The sequence below is a fragment of the Emys orbicularis genome, chromosome 13, assembly GCF_028017835.1.
Source record: "Emys orbicularis isolate rEmyOrb1 chromosome 13, rEmyOrb1.hap1, whole genome shotgun sequence".
Classification (NCBI taxonomy): Eukaryota; Metazoa; Chordata; order Testudines; family Emydidae; genus Emys; species Emys orbicularis.
In genome coordinates, this window is record NC_088695.1 from 17147574 (window position 1) to 17169585 (window position 22012).

Here is a 22012-nt window from a genome sequence, read left to right on the forward strand (position 1 = left end):
GCTATGAAGTACAGATCCAGAATTCAGCTCCAGAGTTCTGAGTTGGGCCCACTAGGGAGCGATGACATTCAGGTCTAGATCTAGCTCTGGAATTCAGATCTGGAGTGGCATCCCATCCTCTTCCAACCTCCTATTGCTAAGAATGATCAAGCCCAGATCGGGGGGGGTCGGGCATCTCTCTGCCTATGTTTTCCATCCGAGTCTCCTCCGCTGGCTGAAGCCCTGATGAATGACTCATTACCAGTTTAAGAAATTTGACACTGCAGATATGACCCTGTGACACCAGCTGGTCTCAGAATGGGAACACCCACATCCCATTCAGTGCCAAGCATTCATTAAAGTGAAATCAGTTCCTGCTCTCAGGGAAAAGAGCCATGGCTGCTGTCTTCCTCCCCGGGAACCTCCAAGACGAGGCGACTTGTTCGGTCTGCCTGGAGTTCTTCAAAGACCCCGTGTCCATAGAGTGCGGCCACAACTTTTGCCGAGCCTGCATCACCAAGAGCTGGAGAGGCCTGGAGATGGATTTCCCCTGCCCTCAGTGCCGGGAGATCTTCCAGCAGAAGAACTTCAGGCCCAACAGGCAGCTGGCCAACATGTGCGAGATCATCAGCCAGTTTGCAGTACCTGGAGCGAAAGAGGCTCCGGAGGAGGGGCTCTGTGAGAAACACAGGGAAGCATTCAAACTCTTCTGCAGGGATGATCAGAGGTCAATCTGCGTGGTGTGTGACAGATCCCGGGAGCACCGGCCTCACACTGTGGTGCCCATAGAGGAGGCTGCCCAGGAGTACAAGGTATCTGTCTGTCTGTCTGTCTATCATCAGATCTGTATGTCTATCTATATTTGTATTTATCAAGTCTCCCTCTCCCCCTCTATCATCTACATCCCCCACTGTGTCTCTAGCTACACCAGTGGTTCTCAACCAGGAGTATACAAACCCCTGTGGGTATGCAGAGGTCTTCCAGGGGGTACATCAACTCGTCTAGCTATTTGTCTAGTTTTACAACAGGCTACATAAAAAGCACTAGCGAAGTCAGTGCAAACTAAAATTTCCTACAGACAGTGACCTGTTTATACTGCTGTATATACTGTACACTGAAATGTCAGTACAATATTTATATTCCAGTCGATTCATTTTATAATTATATGATAAAAATGAGAAGGTCAGTAATTGTTCAGTAATAGTGAGGCTGTGACACTTTTGTATTTTTGGGTCTGATTTTGTAAGCAAGTCGTTTTTAAGTGAGGTGAAACTTGGGGGCAATGCAAGACAAATCAGCCTCCTGAAAGGGGTACAGTGGTCTGGAAAGGTTGAGAGTCACTGATCTACGCCATGAAAGCACATTGCAATCACCTAGTTCAGAGGTTTTCCACAGAGCACTCTTCTGAGGGGAGCTGGCACATCATAAACTACTGGTCTCTCCATTTTCTCCAGCTGCACTAAAAGACATCTAAAAACACACAAAATACTTTCCTACCATTACCTTTCTGTGTAAGCAATTGCTGTGGCCGCTACCAAGATGTTATGTGATTGCAAATGGGGAGGGAGGGTGTAGGATCATAAGTCTAGAAGACAATCTCTCTGTCAAGATATGGTGCATACTATGGGAAAGCTGGAGAATGCTGGCTCCAGTTAGTCTTCCATAAGTATATTGAATTTAAGCCATGTGACTGAAGGAGCCTGACGCTGCAAACGCTTACTTACTCAGTTGCCTTGTTAGAAAACGAAGGGTTAAATGAGTGAGAGTCTCCCGATCTATTTTTGGCAAGGGAGAATTCCCAAGAATGAATAAGGTCTTTTGCAGACACTGGTTCTCCTGAGCCGGGGCTAAGTTTAATTAAAATGGAATTTACAGCTGATAAATGCAGCAGTATTGTGTGTGTGAGAATGTCCTCTCATGTATATATGAATATGTATGTGAGTTTCTTCTGTGTGTGTGTGTGTGTGTGTGTATGTGTGTGTGTGTGTGTGTGTGCGCATGCACATATATGACTGCTTTCCTTCTCTGTGTATGTCTGTCTGTCTGTCTGTTTGTATGTATGCATAGGTCTGCCTCTTTTTGTGTGCGAACACGATCGTTTCATTTGTATGAGTGTTTGTGTGAGTAACCCTGAGTTTTTTCTCTTGTGTTGTCTCTGTGCACGGAGAACAAAATACACCAACACAATAAGACCCCAACAAAAACAAATAATAATAATCAAATAGAATGTTTCCCCTTGTTCCTAGGAACAAATTAAGAGCCGTTTGGATTTCCTGAAGAAAGAGAGACAAGAATTGCTGGAATTTAAATCAAAGGATGATAAGAAAAGCCAAGAGCTACTGGTGGGTGCCTGCTATTAATGACAAGATAGCAATGAGTTAGGAGCCTAACTCTTGTTGACATTTATGTCTGCACGGTGGTAAACTTGATTCTTTTTAGTATGTAACACTGTATTCCCATCAGGGGTGCCGGAACAGGTGGGACCAGGGGGCCATAGCCCCACACTTTTTACCGGCTGTAAGGGTGAGCGACAGTGGGAGGGGGCAGAGAGGAGCGAGCGGGGGGCAGGATCTTGGGGGAAGGGCAGTGCAAGGGCTGGGCCTTGGGGGAACTGGTGGCATGAAGGAGGGGGCTCAGGGAGAAGGGGCAGTGCAGGGGTGGTGCCTCAGGGGGTGGCGTGCAGCAGGGGGCAGAGCCATGATCCAGGCACCTGTAGCCCCCCACCACTTTTAGGGCGCTTCCGCTGCTCCTGATTCCCATTGGGTTATTACGAAGATAGGTGTCATAGAAATACTAAAACTGACCTAAAATCTGAAAAGGGACTTGTGATTTTTGATGCTCCTCCCCCGCCCCCACTTTTTTGGTGCCCTTGCCCTATTTAAGACACCTTAGAGTCATGGAACCCTAGATTTTAGAGGCCAGTCTGACCTCCTGCAAAACAGACCCAGAGCCCCCCACCCAGTAATTTCTGCAACAAGCCCATCTTCCCAGTTTGAGCCATAGCGTGGCTTTTAGAAAGGCATCCGATCTTTATTTACAGACTTCAGGGATGGAGAATCCACCACATCTGGTGCTTAATTTGTACCAGTGCTGAGCCCTGGCACCTCTAGCCTTGGCAGTTCGTAACCCCAGCACTTCTGGGCTTGCTGCTTTGGTTAGGAATGTAAGAAAATTGCTTGAGCCCTGGCACCTCTTTCATTACAAAATTCAGCACTGACCACATGCCTGCGGGAGTTGTTCCGAAGGTTAATTACCCGGTCAAAAATGGGCCCCTCATTTCTAGTGTGAGTTAAAGGGGCTTAGTTTTCAGGGGATGTGAGCTCAGCACTTGCTGAAATCCTGGACTCTTTGTGGTGTCTCAAACTGGACCCTTCAAAATGGAACCCCCCCAAAATCATTGATCGCATTTGAGAATATAGGTCAGCAGCAACAACAGAGAGATTTTCCAGTGCAAAAGTACGGTAGTTCTTGTCTAGTCAAAGTGCAACACAACTACATAGCAAGCAGTGCAAAATGCTATTTAAGTCAACATTTATTGACTGCTGGCTCTGGACTCCCGCTGGATCACCAGCTGTTGTCTCGGTAGAAGGAAAGGGGAGCTGTTGATAACTTGAGACGTTCCTCTGGTGCTGAGCAAATACAGAGGCGTTGAACCTGTGTAACTTTGGTGGGAGCTGTGCAAATCGCCACAGGGCTGGATCAAGCCCCATGTTCCCATTCCTCTGTCACTGGTCATGCCCCGCCGAGCCTCATGTATTCTGATCATCCTCAGAGACCTCGAGTACCATGCAAACTTCTACACAGATTTACACAGTTTCCCCTGTTTAGTATTATATCAGCCTGCTCGATTCAAGATTGAGGGGAGATGGGGTGTGAGAGGAGGATGTCACAAGGGAGTGGAACATAAATGCTTGATTTAGAGAAAATAAACAATGGAGAGGGGAGGGGAATCCAGATTTAACTCGGAAAATTCATGCAACCCAAATCTAGGTGAAAGGAGAAAAAGAACCTAGGGGAAGTTTTTGACCATACATTGCATTAGAGCAATACATTTCATTCCTTATCCTCTGCTGCTATCTAGTGCCCATTTCATGTCATTCCTTCAAAGCTAAAATTTGTTGCCCTTCCCCCTTCTGTTTATTATCTTGCTATTATTAATTATTGATTATTATTATTATTATTACAGTTCCTAGGAGCCCCTGTCATGGACCAAGACTCCATTGTGCTAGGCACTGTACTAACACACAACTAAAAGTCCCTGCCCCGGGAGTACTTTCTCCCTGCCAATCAAACAGTATTGTAGTGGCTTAAGTGTAGACATACCCTTAGCCTGCAGAGTAGAAGTAATCTGGGACAGCCACAGGGCTGGCAGGGGAGAGGCTGACAGGCAGAATTCTGCCATTCATTGGTTGATAGCCTGGAAAATGGCAATGACAGCAGCCAGTCAGGTAAAGTTATTCCCAGCTGAACCTGGACCATGACTGCCTGCCAGTTTGCAGCTAGAACACAGCTCAAAAATAGCACTTCCAAGTTGTTCGAAAGTTTTGGATGTCCCCCCAGGCCATTCAGATAAAAGGGAGAGTATTGCACACTAAACGCGGTGAGACTCATGATAGAATCATGAGAGCTGGCAACACTTGTTAATAATTCTGATGACATTTCACCCCTAGCCAAAAGCCAGGCTGGCAGATGGTTAGATAACTGTCCCAGCAATTATTTTTGTGACCTGTGGCCGGGGTCACCTAACCACGCTTGTCTAACCAGTTTGCCTGGTCTTTCTCCTGGCTTTCTGTGTGACTGGATATCCCAGAGTGCATTGTTCCACACTGTGTTAGCATCTGAGCACTTTATTCAGAGGTGAAAGTAGGCTGGTACGGTCCGGTACGGCGTACCGGCAAGAGCCAGTACGCCGTGCCGGACCGCACTGGCTCCCGCAGCGGGGATTTAAAGGGATCTGGGCTCCCCGCCGCGGTGGGGAGCCCAGAGCCCTTTAAATCCCGCCCGCAGCTCCTGTGGCCGGGCAGGGGCTGGGATTTAAAGGGCTCAGAGCTCCCTGCCGCGGCGGGAGCTCCGGGCCCTTTAAATCCCGGTCCCAGCCCGGCAAGGCTCGGGGCTCCCCGCAGCCGCGGGAGCTCTGGGCCCTTTAATTTGCCCCTGAGCCCCAGGGGCTCCCAGCCACCTCTGCAGCTGGGAGCCCCGGGTTGATTTAAAGGCCCTGGGGCTCCCAGCCACAGCCAGTGCCCCAGGGCCTTTAAATCTTGAGAGGCCCCGCCTCTTCTGGTTGAGGCCACGCCTCTTCCGGATGAGGCCACGCCCCCCTCAGGACTCCAGCAGTACTGGTAAATCCTGTAAATTACTTTCACCTTGCTGAGTCACATACATATTTGTCCAGAATACACCGATACAAGCACAGCCATGCTGTGTGATGGCTGTGCGTGCACAAATGCACTTCAGCCCCAGCGGTGTGGTGATAAAACTACCATGTGCACACAACCAGCAGCCACAGGCATAGGCACCAACTCCAGGGGTGCTCCAGGGGGAGGAGTGGCGATGGGGTCCACTCAGGGGAGGGGGTGGAACTGGGCAGGAAGAGGCGAGGTGGGGGTAGGGCTTGGGGAAGGGGTGGAGTGGGGGCAGGGCCTGGGGCTGAGCGGGGGTTCAGCACCCCCGGGGACAGGAGGAAGGTGGCACCCATGGCCACAGGCCCTAGTCTTTGCACTGTCTCCCAGTCTGCCCCTTAAAGTAGCAGAAGGGCCCCATCAACATCTGTAGAGCCATCATCGCACGTCCCTTCTCAAAACTCCCCTCTTCTGGGCGCGTACAGAAAGGCACACCCACATTTGTCACCCTGTCGCTCCCTCCCCATTTGCTGGTCTCATCCATCCGCCTCTCCCATTTTGCCTTTTAGGGCACGTCTACACTACAAAATGAAGTTGGCCTAACTTACGTCAGAGTACAGTCGCTGCAGTAATTACATCACTTGGGTGTGTTTACACTCTGCAGCTTGTCTCGGTGGTGCATGTCCTCACTGGGAGCGCTTCCACCGATTGTATTGTCACTGTGGGGCAGCTTCTGAAGGTCGGTAACAGTTAATGTAAGCAACGCAGCGTCTACACTGACACTGCGTCGACCTAACTACATCCACATTGACTCTACGCCTCTTGTGGAGGTGGAGTTATTAAGTCGGTGTAGTGGGTGAGTTACGTCAGTGGGAGCGAAATTTTAGTGTGGACGCTGACAGAGCTGGGTCGATGTAAGCTGCCTTGCGTTGACCTAACTCTGTAGTGTAGACCAGGGCTTAGTTTTTAAGCTCTTTGGGCCTTGAAGTCCCCCTTCAATATATAAATGATGTAGTCAATATGTAGTTAGTTGGTTGGAACTGGGTTAAATGAGAGCGTAACTAACTGGTTGTGTGAATTTACTTATAGTTCAGAGATCACATAAGGCGGAAATTCACTCATGTTCTTCACAAGTTTATAGGCAATCTAAGGTTCTTATCAGCCCACCATTACCATAATATCTAAGCACCTCACAGTCTTTAATGTTTTCATCCTCACGGCACTCCTGTGAGGCAGGGCTGTGCTACTACCCCCATTTTACAGATGGAGAACAGAGGCCCAGAAAGACAAAAGCCTGAGCCAAAGCCCACTGAAGTGTGTGGAAAGACTCCCATTGACTTTAATGGGTTTAGGGTCAGACCCTGAGGCAGGAGCGTTGGAAGCTTCCTAGAAGTGTGGAGGGGGGCACCAGCGCCTGAACCATAGCCCGGCCCCTCACTCTGCCTCTTCCCCAAGGCCCCGCCTCTGTGCTGCCTCTTCCCCCAGAGGCCCCACCCCCACACCACCTCTTCTCCCTGAGACCCTGCCCTGCGATGTCTCTACCCCCCGAGACCCCTCCCTTGCACCACCTCATCCTCTTGAGATCCCGGCCCCTGCTCGCTCCTCTCTGCCCCCTCCCCCCATCTCTTGCCCTTAAGGCAGGTAAAAAGTGGGAGGGCTAGCTTATTTATTTTAGATATGCTCTAGTAACAAAAGGAATTCTTTTTGTGGGGTGAGTTCTAAGTCCTGTGTTATTCAGGAGGTCACATTAGATGATCTCAACAGTCCCTTCTGGCACCGGAATCTATGGAAATTTGGGGGGGTTGGTTGAATTGGTATTCGTCAGTGGGAACCTGTTTCAGCAAAAATTTCTGGCTAGCTCTATTCACTACCTTATGCTGCCATTGCATTCAGCGATGTACAATCCATCAAATGAGTTTACTGACCTGCCCTCTACCTGGTCATTTATTTTTGTTGAAGAAAACTATAGAGTTGGAGCGGCAGATGCTCATCTCTGAATTCGAGGGTCTGCGCCAGTTTCTGCATGACCAGGAGCATCTCCTCCTGAGCCAGCTGGAGAAGATGGAGAAGGGCATCGCCAAGAAGCAGAATGAGAACCTCACCGAGCTCTCCAAGGAGATTTCACTCCTCAACCAACTGATAACAGACTTGAAAGAGAAAATCCAACAGCCGGTGCTTGAGTTGCTCAAGGTAAGGCTGGAGCCATGAGCTCTTGGGCATGGAAGGAGAAGGCCTGTACCCATCAGCATCACAAAAATAAGACGCCTCAATAATGGCAGCCATTTCCCCCAACAGAATACATACATAAATAAAAATGAATGGCCGAGTGTGGGGCGTGGATGGGAATTTTGATTTGAAAAATGTCCAACCAGCTCTACTTCTGAATGATGGCTGCATTCAAAGCTATTGGGATTGGTACACAAAAGAGAGTGTGTCATGGGGGAATTCATCCCCGCTGCTCCATGTTATTCCTTTTAGCCCAAGCAGCTAGCTAAAACATTTGTGGCAGGGATGGTGCCCCTAGCCTCTGCTTGCCAGAAGCTGGGAATGAGCGACAGGGGATGGATCACTTGATGATTACCTGTTCTGTTCATTCCCTCTGGGGCACTGGCCACTGTCAGAAGGCAGGATACTGGGCTAGATGGACCCTTGGTCTGACCCAACAGGGCCATTCTTATGTTCTTATGCCTTGCGGGTCGTTCCAGCTGGGAGGAGAAATTGGTGGTGGAGTCAGAGACCTTTCATGCAATCTAATTCATTTACAAGTCCTGTTTCCCAGAACACAGAAGGACCCAAACAACAGGAGATCATATCTTTGCTCACAGCTCCAAGCCTCCTTTCACTAGCAGTACATCGTGATTGTCCAGGGTGTATCTGTAGTGTCTCTTCCAGCCTGTTCCTGTGTGGTTCACCCACACACCCTCACCCAGTAACCAGCCCATATAGTTCTAATTCCTGGGCAAACTTGCATATCCCTATGTTTTAGGTGGGGGCTGCAATAAACGAGCTTAAGTGTTTTTTGCAGGTATCTGACATTCTCCTCTAGCTTCAATGACATTTTGTCCAAACCACAACCCTCCACTGAAGCGCTGGTTGGAGGATTTCAGTGGTATCTTGTGTTGGGCTCTCTGCACAAGGGTCCATTTCATCCATAGAGCCAAATCCTCAGCTGTTTGAAAATTGGTACAGATCCATTGAAGTCACCTGTGCTGATATACACACAGGATGGGTATCTGGCCCTCAGCTCTTATAAAATGTAAGGAACGAGGGGAATGTCTTATCCGGAATTATCAATGTGGGGAATGTCAGTGTAGGCATAGGCACTGACTCCGTGAGTGCTCCGGGGCTCAAGCACCCACGGAAAAAATATAGGGCGTGCTCAGAACCCATGGACCATGGCCACACCAGCACTTGGCCTCTTTTCGGGTGGCCCTGCCTTTGCTGCACCTCTTCCCCTGAGGGCCCCTCTCCACTCCCTCCCTCCATCACTCACCCTTAATGGAGGAGGGGGCAGAAAGGAGCAAGCAGCACAGTGGGCAGGAGGCACTTGGCTGAGGGGTGGAGAGGAGCAAGTGGTGAGTGGGTGGGGGGGGCGTCGGGGGGAGGAGGTGAAGAGGAGCAGGTGGGAGGTGCTCAGGGGAGGGAGCAGAGAAGAGCGAGGGAGCCGCCGGCGGGCGGGGGCAGCCTTTGGGGAGGGGGAAGTGCGAGGGTGGGAAGAGATGGAGTGGGGGTGTGGCTTTGGGGGAAGAGGCCAAGCGGGAGTGGAGACTCGGGGCAGAGCAAGGGTGGAGCACCCACCAGCAAAAAAGGAAGTCAGTGCCAGAGGAACTTAATTTTGGCCATGACTGGGGATTGAAAAGAGAAAAGAGTAACGAGGAGTCCGGTGGCACCTTAAAGACTAACAGATTTATTTAGGCATAAGATTTTGTGGGTACTTAGAGCTAATACTGATACTTAGAGCTAAAGTATGAGTTTGAAGTCAAGGATAAGGACTAATGCATAGGAGCACTTATAGACTTGCGTTTGGTGGGTAGTCCACAGAGCGGGTGGGAATGAAGAACACACCCTGTCCAGTGAGTGACATGAATGCAAGGGAGTATCTCTTTCTTTCCCCCCTTCTAGGATGTGACGAGCATCTTGAACAGGTACGGAGCCGCATTCTTTTTACACTCCCTCATGCTTTTCTCACGAGTGCTGCTGAACGGTCAGTGTTAGCCCTTCAGAGATAATCAGGGACACGTGGGCACACTGGGACAGAAAGGGTGCCTGCCACTCCACACAAACCCTGGGCTCCTTCTAGCGTCTTCTGTGGAAATTTAGAAACCCTCAGAAACTCTCAGATTTCCTTTTCCTACCAGGGAGCTCAATCAAGCACCAGATTGAAAACTATGGAGACTGGAGTCCTCCTTTTATTTATCTGTGTAACATACAATTCACCCTTTACATATCCCATGAGCACCATTTATGTCAGTGATTCCCAACCTGTGGGGCGTGGAGGAACCTTTGGGGGGGAGCAGCGGGGAGGAAACACCACCCAGCTCTGTTCTGCCCCCAGCTCTGCTCAGGCCCCGCTCCCAGCCCCGGCCCTGCCCCCCAGCCATTCCCGGCTTCAGACCTGCCCCCAGTTGTGGCCCAGCCTTGGCCCCCTTACCCCTGTCCACACACACCCCCTCCACTGGAAGCTGTGGCCCTGCTCCCAGCCCTGAAAAGTTTGAGGACCACTGATTTAAACCCTTAGGATAAAATTCAGCTTGGCACGGTGGCTCAGACATGGCGTGGCGCACCACTACTTAAGCCTCACCTATAGCCTGATCCAAGGCCCTTTGAGGTCACTGGGCATCTTTACAGTGACTTCGATGGCCTTTCTCTTAAGACCTTGATGTGGGACTCCAGTGTTGCATAGTTCCGTCGGCAGGCCCTAGTTGCGTCACATAATTCCATTGGCAGACCCGAGATCCATTACATAGTTCCATCAGCAGGCCCTCGGCACTGAGACAGATTTTACCCAGAGTCAGTGACAGCCTTCCCCACCAAGGTAACATAATCCTGCCCTGAAGTATGGCACAATAACCAGGATGCTAGTGGAGGACTTTCAAATTCTGGGGTTAAGTCCTTGCTCTGCCAGGGACTTCTTGGGGGATATTGGACAAGTCTCTTAGGGTATGTCCACATGGCAAAGAAAAACCTAAGGCTGGCCGGTGCCCAGGGCCGGCTCTAGGCACCAGCAAACCAAGCACATGCTTGGGGCAGCACATTTTCAAGGGCGGCATTCTGGCCATCTTTTATGTATTTACTGATTGATTTGTTTTTTCTTTTTTTGCTTCGGGCGGCAAAAGCCTAGAGCCGGCCCTGGCAGCAGCAGCACATCACCCTGGGGCCGCTGCGGTTCGCACCACGGGGGAGCAGCACCCGCACCTTGTGGGTGGGCTGGGCAGGCTTCTAGCGGGGGACACTCGGGCTGGGGGCCGCCCCTCAGGGCACACGGAGCTGCCTGCAGATGCCGCAGGACGACCGCCCCCCCAGGCGGCAGCCGGGGCTGGGCGAAGCGGCCCGAGCCGCCCAGGGACTGCAGCAGGGCAGCCAGAAGCAGCAGCGGGGCCATAGAGGGCGGGGCGCTGCCGTGCAGGGCCCACATCCCGTTCTCCGGGGCTCCGCTCCCTCTGGGGCTACCCTGCCCCGGCTCCTCAGTCCCCTGCCAGGGAGGTCCCCTGGCTCTGCCCTCCCGGGTCCCGGCCGGTCCTGGAGGTGGGAGCCCTGGCTGGAGGGACCCTGGGCTGAGGCGCGGCCCAGGAGCCCTGCTGCTTACCCCGACCCTGCCAGCGCCAGACCGGCAGGAGGCGAGGGGGGAGCAGGTGGAGTCAGCACTGGTGGGGGGAGCCCAGGGCTGGGGCGGCAGGGGGTGGAGGGTAGAGCCCAGGGCTGGGGCGGCAGGGGGTGCGGGTGGGGTGGGGGTGAGAGCCCGGGAGGGAGCGGAATTTTTTTTGCTTGGGGCGGCAAAAAACCTAGAGCCGGCCCTGCCTGTGCCAGCTGACTCGGGCTCAAAGAAGTTGGGCTGCTGCTTGTTGTTTAAAGGAGGCAGTTTGGCCTAGTGATCCGAGCATTAGATGTGGCTTCAGCAGACATGCCAAACCCACAAAAAATATGCAGAAATTGGGCTTGTTTTTGGCTTAATTGGCTTGTGAGTTGCTTGTTGGCTAGTTTTTGTTGCTTGTTTGGCTTGTAGCTTTTTGCTTGTTGTAGCTTATTGCTTCTTTCTTTTGATCGGCTCCAGGCAAGCAGGGGCAAGGGGCAAGCAGGGGCAAGCAGGGGCAAGGGTGGGGGGAGAGTCAGGGGTGCACAGTGGGCCCACCACAGGCCCAGACTGCACTCCGGGGGGATCTAGTCACATAGAGAGTTGGGGTTCTTAGGGATTGGCTTGTTTTGGCCTTGTTTTGAAGTGGGAATAGCTTGAGGTTTGGTTTATTTATAAGGTGACCAGAAAGCAAGTGTGAAAAATCAGGACAGGGGGTGGGGGGTAATAGGACCTTATATAAGAAAAAGACCCAAATATCAGGACTGTCCCTATAAAATTGGGACATCTGGTCACCCTACTTATTTACCACATGAAAATTGGCAACTGTGGGCTTCAGGAGGTGTGGATTCTATTCCTGGCTGTGCCAGTAACTGCAGGGGGGATGATGGGCAAGTCGCTTCCCTGATCTGAGCCGCAGTTTCCCCCTCTGTGAATGGGGATCATGATACTGACCTCCTTTGAAGTCTGCTGATGAGAAGAGCTATATATAATTAAAAGTAGGGGATAGCTCCCCCTCCTTTCTCTGGCTTGGGTCAGCAGTCCACTCCTTTCCACTTTGTCTGGCATGGGGAAATCTCCCTCTCCTGTTTCAATCTATTTTATACAGTGCCTGAGAAGGTCCCACTCAAAGGGTGAGAAGAAGGGTTGGTCTCCTTGGGCTGTTCGGTCCTTTATCTCTGGGCTGAGTCCTCCAGTTGGGGTGTTAAATAATTAAAAACAAACCATGACATTAACAGAAAGGGCTTGAGCGTCTTCTCCCCGCAGGCATATCCCCACATCCACCCGGAGGAGCAGGGAGTCACCTATCTCTGCAGCATTGTACATGCTTCTCCTGGTCCCCTGAGTGGTTGGGGATCTGTCTATGACGAGCTGATGGGATGAGGATAGGGTAGGGCACTGATTCAATGCCCAGTTAAGTTAATTGGATTCTTTCCATTGACATCAATGGATCACATCCAAGCAGCAGAGAAGATGTGAGGACAGGTGTGCTAAGTCCATGGTTTACTACACATGCTCCCCTGAGAAATAAGTGAGATAGATAGAGCGTGTGGGTATAGATAGATCTTGATGAATACTATACATTGAATTCATTATTTGCAGAATATTGTCATTTTTTTTCAGTGAACATATTCAGCTAGCACTATAGCTGGAGAAATACTATTAATCAACACCACTTCAGTCTGACTAGCCCAGTTTTGTGGTGGAAGACATAAGTGGGGCTTAAAATTTGTGCTGGCCCTTCTGCCCAAGAGGTGAATTTCACTCTCAAGCGCTAACACAAAATGAATTGGATACTTTGGTGAATATTTGTGAGCATTGGAGCAGCTCTATAGATCATCATCATAATATAGAACAATTTCCATTTTTTCTTCAGAAGCAATGGTCTGAAGTTTCAGAAGCCGGTTCCTGTCTCTTCTGATATGAAAAGCTCTATCAGCAATTTCTCTCTCAAGACTGTTGTCCTCAAGGGAGTGTTAAAGAAATTCAAAGGTGAGTGGAAGGAAAACCTCTATTTTAAAATATACTTGGCCTTTGGTAATGTTTTCTATGGATTTTAGTGCTAAAGAGGTCCTTGATATGTTCAGTGCCCAAGGGAAAAGATAATGATTCTTTGTGCGTGTCTTTTTTAGCCTTTTTGTTAACAGATCATTGCACCAACCAAGAACAGCCAGTAGATGGTGCTAAGAGATTTCAAAAGCATGAGAAATTAGTGAAACTAAAAATAACAGGGCCTTTCTTAGATGAAAATCCCATGAGATGAAATTCACTCCTGAACCAAGGGTCTTTGCCACTGAAGCCCGGTTTTGAGGTTTTAAGTGGTGCCTAGACCTCTGCAGAAGGGGGAATTTCACCTACTGACTTCAGTGGACAATTTGCTTGACTAAGAACCAAAAATAAGAACAAGGCCCAACAACATTAGAGAAGCTCTGTAGAGCTCTGTGACTACTAGGGTTACCATACGTCCGGTTTTTCCGGGACATGTCCGGCTTTTTGGTAATCAAACCCCCGTCCGGGGGGAATTGCCAAAAAGCCGAACATGTCCGGGAAAAATACCGCCGGCTGGGCACTTCCCCTCCCGCGGCTGCTGTGCTCCTCCCCTGACTCTTCGGCTCTGTTTAAGAGCCGAGCTGCCCGAGTGCTACCGGCTTCAGGCAGCCCCCATGCCTCCGGACCCTGAGCCGCCGGCCAGGCACTTCCCCTCCCGGGCTCCGGGGGCGCAGGGTCCAGAGGCATGGGGGCTGCCCGAAGCCGGTAGCGCTCGGGCAGCTCGGCTCTTAAACAGGGCCGAAGAGTCAGGGGAGGAGCACAGCAGCCGAAGCCCGGGAGGGGAAGTGCCCGGCCGGGGGCGCAGGGTCCGGAGGCATGGGGGCTGCCCGAAGCCCGAGCGCTACCGGCTTCACGGTTTGCTGGGCAGCCTCCAGACCCTGCGCCCCCAGCTGGGCGCTTCCCCTCCCGGACTCCAGCTGCGCTGGGGAAGCGCCAGCTGGGGGCACAGGGTCTGGAGGCTGCCCGGCAAACTGTGAAGCCGGTAGCGCTAGGGCAGCCCTTTTCGCGTGGCTGGGAGGGAGGAGGGGGAGTTAGGGCGGGGACTTTGGGGAAGGGGTGGGGAATGGGCGGAGTTGGGTTGGGGAAGGGGCGGAGTTGGGGCGGGGGTGGGAAAGCGGCGGGGCCAGGGCCCGTGGAGTGTCCTCTTTTTTTATTTTTTAAATATGATAACCCTAGTGACTACAGACAGACCCATGGGACAGAATTTGAGAGAGACATTAAACATTAAGGCCAGTCAAGAAGCGACTGGCAATGATAATGTTTACAATGATTTTTCACTCATTATTGACACCCCAAAACAGTCTGTTAGCTAAGGGTGACTCCGCTGAGTATTCAGGCTCTTCTCAAGTCGAAAGCAATGAGGTAGATTTCCCAAGGTTGCCAACGCTTCTCATTTTTATCACCAGTCTGCTGACACTGGGCATTGTGCTCAAAGCCCCCGCTTCCCAGAGTCAGGCTATTTCACGAGAATCTCCGCTGTCATGTTTTTAAAAAGGAAGTTTCTAGACCATGTGGTTGCACAGAAAAGCTTGAGAACATGGCCCGAGAGTGTAGCCTAAAGTCTCAGAAACCAGACAGCACAGAAAAATAATAAGAAAAGTATTAATATTTTAAGCCAATCTCATGATTGTTTTTTGGGGGGGGGAGGGTGACTCATGATTTTTGAGAGCTAGGGATTGGCCATCCTGGGCGGTGTGTATAAGAGGCCAGGGGAATCTAAGCCTCCCCAAAAAAGGCCAGCCATGCAGGGTGGAAATGCCGTGGATGTGGTGCAGGTCACCCCTCCGGAGGCACGCCAGCCAGACACCACCTTTGAAGCACCGGAAGTGAAGCTCCATAGAAGTGGGGGGTGGGGCCTGGGCTCCACTCTGCCCCCACTCCGCCTCTTCCCCTGAGGTTCTGCCCCTCGGCATCGGCACTAACTGACTTTCTTCTTCTTTCAGAGACTCTGCAGGATGAACTGGGAAAAGGTGAAAAAGGTAAAAGGAACGTAGTCTTTACATTGTGGTTGTAAGTTACATGGGGTTTTGGCACAGGTGCCAACTTTCTTCTTTCCGGGTGGGTGCTCCAACCCCCTCTGCCCTGAGGCCCCGCCCCCACTCCGCCCCTTCTCTCAAGGCCCCACCCTTGCTCTGTCTCTTCCTGCCCCCACTCCGCTCCCTCTCCCCAGCGCCCCCTGCCCACTGCTGAAGAGCTGATCGGCAGAGTCCACTAAACAGCTGATTGGTGGGTGCTGAACCCACTATTTTTTTTTCCACACTGGAGCACCCATGGAGTCGGCACTTACGGGTTTTGGTGGAGGAAAAATGACAATTTTAATTTTCTTCTCTCTCAATGGTTTCCAGATGCAGTTGGCTTAGGCCTGGTCTACACTAAAAAGTGAATTTGACCCAGCTGTGTCGCTCAGGAGTGTAAAAAATCCACACCCCATAGCGACAAAGCTAAGCCAACCTAATTCTCCAGGTAGACTGCACTAGGTCAACAGAAGAATTCTTTTGTTGACCTAGCTGCCTCTTGTGGTGGTGGATTACCCACATTGACGGGAACTCCTCTTGTTAGCATAGGTAGTGTCTACACTGAAGCACTACAGTGGCCCAGCTGCAGCTGTAGCATTTCAAATGTAGACAAGCCCTCAGTTCAAGAGTCAAAAGATGGGTTTTCTCACTGAGGGTCTGCAAGTCAAGCTGGATCCTTTCTGCCTGTTACACACACCAGCCTGCAGCTTGCAATGGAAAGCACAGCGATTTTAACTTACTCTGGTTTCATCCAATTCCCTCTGGTTCCTCAGGCATTTCAAACAGCAAATTAAGGTCCCGATTTTGCCAAACTTACACTGAGGTCTGGTCTAGAAAGTTTGACTGGCATAGCTATGTCAGAAATGTGAAAAAAAATCATACTTCTATGGATATCCAGTAGAACCTCAGAGTTACGAACACCAGAGTTATGAACTGACCAGTCAACTACACACCTCATTTGGAACCAGAAGTATGCCATCAGGCAGTAGCAGAGACCAAAGAAAAGCAAATACAGGACAGTACTGTGTTAAACGTAAACTACTACCAAAACTTCATTGCACCGCAACCCCCTTCTGACAACAAAAATCACTACACAACCCCAGGAGCAGGGACTGAACCCTGAACCTGCCCAAGTCCCACCACCCTGGGCGTGGAGGTATGGGGCTGGCAAAGCCAAAGCTCAAGGGCTTCAGCCCCAGGTGGGGGGGCTGTAACCAGAGGCTGAAGCCCTGGGGCTTTGGCTTTGGCCCCAGGTGGTGGGGCTCAGGCTTTGGCTTGGGCCCCAGGCCCCAGCAAGTCTAACGACAGCCCTAGCAACCCCATTAAAACAGGGTTGCAACCCACTTTGGGGTCCCAACCCACAGTTTGAGAATCGTCAGTTTAGAGGTACGAACCTTTCAGAGTTACTAACAAACTCCATTCCTGAGGTGTTCGTAACTCTGAGGTTCTACTGTATCTGTGCTGGTAACAGCCCTTGTGTAGATGTAATTATGCCAGCAAAAATACCTTGCTGGTACAGCTTATTCCGTTCAGGGAAATGGTTTAAGCTATACCAGCAAAAGAACTCAGCTGCATCTCCACTATGATTAGCTATGCTGCTATACCTTACTGATAGCAAACCCTTTTAAGTGTAAACAAGACCAAATTGGGCCTTTACTCCATGAGAAATCAAGAGAGCACACTGTGAAGAAGGGACTGATCCAAAGCAAATTGCTGTCCAATTTTCTTTTCAACAGGATTTAGATCAGACCCTAAGTTATAATTCACAGCAATGTTGTCAACTCTCAAAATCTTATCACATGTCTCACGATAGCTGATGTTTTATTTAAAGCCCCAGTACCAGGAATCATGTGATTCGAGAGAATCTCAGCTTTCATTTTTTTAAAAAAAGAATAAGTTCCCAGCCCTGTTGTCTGTGGAAAGACTGGAAAAATGTGACCTGAGGGCATCCCAAAGGCTCAGAAACCAGCTAACAAATAACCCCTCATTTCTCATTGGTTTTTTAAAACCTTGGGATGTTTAAGCCAATCTCAAGATTTCTGTAGGGATGGGGGTCAGACTTGTGATTTTCGAACATTTGGGGTTCACAAACTTGCCAGGGGTAAAATCCACGCAGGTGCAGAGAACATACGAATGGCCACACTGGGTCAGACCAAAGGTCCGTTTAGCCCAGTATCCTGTCTTCTGACAATGGTCAATGCCTGGTGCTTTGGAGGGAATGAAAAGAATGGGTAATCATCAAGTGATCCATCCTCTGTGGCCCATTCCCAGCTTCTGGCAAACAGAGGCTAGGGACACCATCCCTGCCCATCCTGGCTAAGAGCCATTGATGGACTTATCCTCCATGAACTTATATAGTTCTTTTTTTAACCCTGTTATAGTCTTGGCCTTCACAACATCCTCTGGCAAAGAGTTCCACAGGTTGACTGTGCATTGTGTGACAAAATACTTCCTTTTGTTTGTTTTAAACCTGCTGCCTATTAATTTCATTTGGTGACTCCTAGTTCCTGTGTTATGAGAAGGAGTAAATAACAGCACATGGCCCACCCACCACCTTAGTCCTACTCAAGGCCTATTTTGGAGGCCGAAGCTTGAGATAAATGATCCCTAAGCCTTGTAGTGATCTCTGCAAAGGTGTGAATTTCATCCAGTGACAATAGGAGAGGCAGAATCAAGACTGCAATCATTTTTTAAAAGTGCATAAAATCAATATTGCCCTTTAAATGAATCCAGGTGATTTCATGGCTCAGATATTTTGGGGCTACACCCTCTGCCTAATACAGACCCCCTCTGTTAACAAACAGGCCTTTCACCCTCATTCTGTTCTAGTCCACATCACTTTCACGGCTGCCACGCCACCAGCTTTCACACCCATCTCTGTGGTGCTGCCACAAAGTCTTGACCTTTTGCAGGCGCAGCTGAGGGCCTGAGCAAAGCCCCAGAGGTCCTAGGCTGAGGTTTTCAAGCCTGGGTTCCTAAAGTGGGGCTCCTCAACTCATAACTGGGCAGCTAGATCTCTAAGGGCCTTGCTTTCAGAAGCGCTGAGCAGCCACAAATCCAACTGAAGCCAATGGGAGCGGCCGGATCTGGGAAGCCAGAGCTGAACGCTCTTAAATTTGAGGCAGTTTGGGGGAGGCAAAACAGAAGCCACATTGGCTGGGCCAATGGGCATAAAACCATGAGGCAAAATCCAGCCTCTGTTTAAGTCAATGGCAGTTTTGTAACTGACTTCAGTGGGGCCAAGGTTTCATTCATGAGGACAAAGATGAAGCCTATTTAAATTCATTGGGAAATTTCAGGCCCTTTTTTGTGGTACTGAAAAGCTGGGATTTTCAGTGAAGCGTGAGGGAATTTAGGCCTTGGAAGCCAAATCCCTAATGCTCCTAAAACCCCAGATTCTGTTTGCCAAAAACTGGGAATGGGTGATAGGGGATGGATCATTTGATGATTGCCTGTTCTGTTCATTCCCTCTGGGGCACCTGGCATTAGCCACTGTCGGAAGACAGGATACTGGGCTAGATGGACCTTTGGTCTGACTCAGTACGGCCGTTCTTATGTTCTTATGCTAACACAACTTGACAGTTCATGAGAGGAAGCTGTATTGCTTGAGAACATGCCATTTTCACCTCACAACTTTGCTGGCTATAGTCACAATTTCAGGTGACAGGGTGCGTCTGCACAGCAACTAGACACTCACGGCTGGCCCATGCCAGACGACTCAGGCTCGCAGGGCTCAGGCTGCGGGGATGTTTCACTGCTGTGTAGACATCTGTGCTTGGGCTGGAGCCAGGGGTCTAGAACCCTGTGAAGTGGGAGGATTCCAGAATTCGTGCTCCAGCCCAAGGCCAGAAATCTACTCAGCAATGAAACAGCCCAAGCCCCACGAGGCCAAGTCAGTTGGCATGGGCCAGCCACAGGTTTTGTGCTGTGTGGACATACCCTTAATCTATCTGATTGTTTTAAGCCTGACTTTGTGAATAAAGCATCATTTTATCTACCCTCTTCCTTAAGACCCATCTGAATCCAATCTGAGGTTGAGATATGTTTAGGCCAAGATTTTCAACACCAACTGGTAGGTATTCTAAGGATACTCAGTTTTTAAGAGGTTCTGGTTTTTAGAAGATGGGGTGTCAAGCACCTTAGGCGTCTCATGTTGAGCACCTAAATATGTAAGTGGCCTCATTTTTAGAAGTGCGGAGCCACCACAAATCCAGCTGAAGCCAGTGGGAGCTGCAAATTCAGATCTGAATCGTCTCAACTAGGAACCGGTTTGGACTGGAGGCTCCAGGAACTGGAGGCACCCCAAATTTGAAAAACTTGACCTAAGTATCAGTTGCTTTTTATTACAGCAGAACCCTTGTTTTACAAACTAATTAGGGAGTGAGGCATTCATAACATCGAAAAGTTCATAAAAATGCACCTCTCAAAAGATGGAACAGGGGGCACTTCATTGCTTTCTTCTAGTCCTTCAAACCACAGCAGAGTGATTTCCAGAGCACTGAAGGCATCAGAACATACAAGGACAAGCTCTTCATTGACATCACCATCATAATGGGATTTCCCGCTTCTACCCTCATTGGGAAAAATGGTCATTCATAAAATCAAGTGTAGTTGCCGAGTTGCTGGGGTGTGCTTGACCCCCGTTCTGCCCCAGGCCCTGCCCCACTCCACCCCTTCCTCCAAGCCTTTCCCCCTCCTCTTTCCACCCCTGCCCCACCTCTTTCTGCCCCCAGTCCTCCCCCTCTCTCCCAGCGCTTCCTGCATGCCACAGAACAGCTGATCCATGGCAGGCGGGAGGCACTGGGAGGACAGGAGAGGAGCTGATGGGAGGGGCTGCCGGCAGGCAGGAGGTGCTGGGGAGAGCGGGAGGCACTGACCCATGGGACTGCCAGTGGGTGCAGAGCACCCACTGTTTTTTTTCTGTGGGTGCTCCAGGGCTGGAGCACCCATGGAGTCGGCACCTATGAAATCAAGCTTCCAGTGCAGATATAAAATTGCTAATCATTTGCATGGGGTTTGCATCATTTCTCCTTCTGCTAGTAATTCTACATTGTTGTTATTATTATCCACAGAGGACCTGACTCTGGATCCGGATACAGCCAACCAGCTGCTCATCCTATCCACAGATCTCAAGAGTGTGAGGATGGGATGCCGAAAACAGGAGCTGCCTGACAACCCCAAGCGATTCGACACTAACTCCCGGGTGCTGGCTTTGGAAGGATTCAAGTCGGGAAGGCATTACTGGGAGGTGGAAGTGGGGGCCTCAGACGGCTGGGCTTTTGGGGTGGCCAGGGAGTCGGTGAGGAGGAAAGGTCTGACTCAGTTTTCCCCCGAGGAGGGGATCTGGGCAGTGCAGCAAAACGGAGGGCGCTACTGGGCTGTCACCTCCCCTCAACGCACCCCGCTTTGCACTGGTGAGAGGCTCAGTAAGGTCCGAGTTTACCTAGACTATGAAGGGGAAGAAGTGTCATTCTACAACGCTGAGAACATGCAGCACATGTTTACCTTTAATGTTGCCTTCAATGAGAGGGTGTTCCCCCTCTTTTCCGTCTGCTCCACAATCACCTACATTAAACTGTGTCCCTGAAACTTGCAAAACAATTCACTGAAGACTTACCCAGGTGCCCCTCACAGAAAAAGCAGCCAGAAACCATGAAGATGAGCATGGCATTAATGCAATAGCTAGGTAGTTAGCTAGCTAGCCTAGGCAGTTGCTTGTGTTTTCACGATCAGGTGATCTAGCCCTGACCAGAACAGGTCCAGACAACATGGCAGTTGATGTACATTTGCAATCCGTGAGGTTGGGCCGAAAGCTCCTTAAAATCAATAAACAGACTCCAGTTGATTTAAGTGGGCTTTGTATCAGGCCCCAGGGCGGGTGCAATGAGGGGAGATTTTCAGAAAACTGCCAGTGTAGACAAAGATTAGCAGGGCAAAAGCAATATGACCCGGTCTAAGGACTTGTAAATTACCACATTTAAGCCAAACCAATTTAAATAAGGACTGCTCTGGTTTATATGCATCAATACTGGGGGTTTTGCTCTGGTCTAACAAGATCAATCGTAAATCCATATAGTTAAGCTGTTGCAACTTTTCTAATACAAGCCAGGTCTAACACTGCTGGAAACAGCTGAGCCTTGTCTAAACTGGTGCTTCCATCACTGGAGCTGCACCAGTCCAGCAATTGCTTAACAGTTTCCCTATAGTAGCGGAGGCCTTAGTGAGAGCCTCTGATTGTTGTCTTTATTTGAAGGCTAGATGCTAGTCCTATTTGTGTGACCCATGCACCTCTTCTGTATCTCTTGATGTGTAAGTTGTTTGAAAGTCAATGGCAAATAATTCTTTGCATGATGGGGTTTGGAAGCTCACTGATTATCAAAAGGCCTTGTAGTAGAAATAAAATCTGAAGGCGCTCTATGAACGTTTATTTTGCTTTCATTTGATATTATTCAGAATTGGCCTCATATATTTTCCATACGATCAAGTCAAGCCCAGACCCAAGGATTATACACCATTTAAAACTGGGCTTAAATGGGATGAAAGTGATATTTCGGTCTTGTGCTGGCTTTCTTCCGTGGGGGGAATATCTCTCATAATTTATTTTTATTAGAAGCCCCCAGACTTATGTATTTATACAGGAAAACTTCAGCACGGTGAGAAGTTCTGTCTGGAAAACACCTTGTTATGTTGTAACTTTATAGAGACTAACAACCTGAATCTGAAAACCTGGGTAATGAGTTTCATGCAAATAGACTTTCCTCAGTATTTCAGGCTCCAAGACAGGTTGAAAATAGCCCTAGGAGCATAAGGGAGGATGGTGCAGTTATAAGAACACTAGC

General features: G+C 49.9%; 1 protein-coding gene across 1 annotated transcript; it reads left to right on the forward strand.

Moving 5' to 3' along the window:
* Positions 1–374: 374 nt before the first annotated feature.
* On the forward strand, positions 375–20760 carry LOC135888179 (E3 ubiquitin-protein ligase TRIM7-like). The gene is made up of 7 exons (XM_065415995.1): positions 375–791; positions 2226–2321; positions 7278–7508; positions 9441–9463; positions 12986–13101; positions 15102–15137; positions 20246–20760. The coding sequence occupies exons 1-7, from the start codon at positions 375–377 to the stop codon at positions 20758–20760; spliced, it is 1434 nt and encodes a 477-aa protein (XP_065272067.1).
* The last annotated feature ends 1252 nt before the right edge of the window (positions 20761–22012 follow it).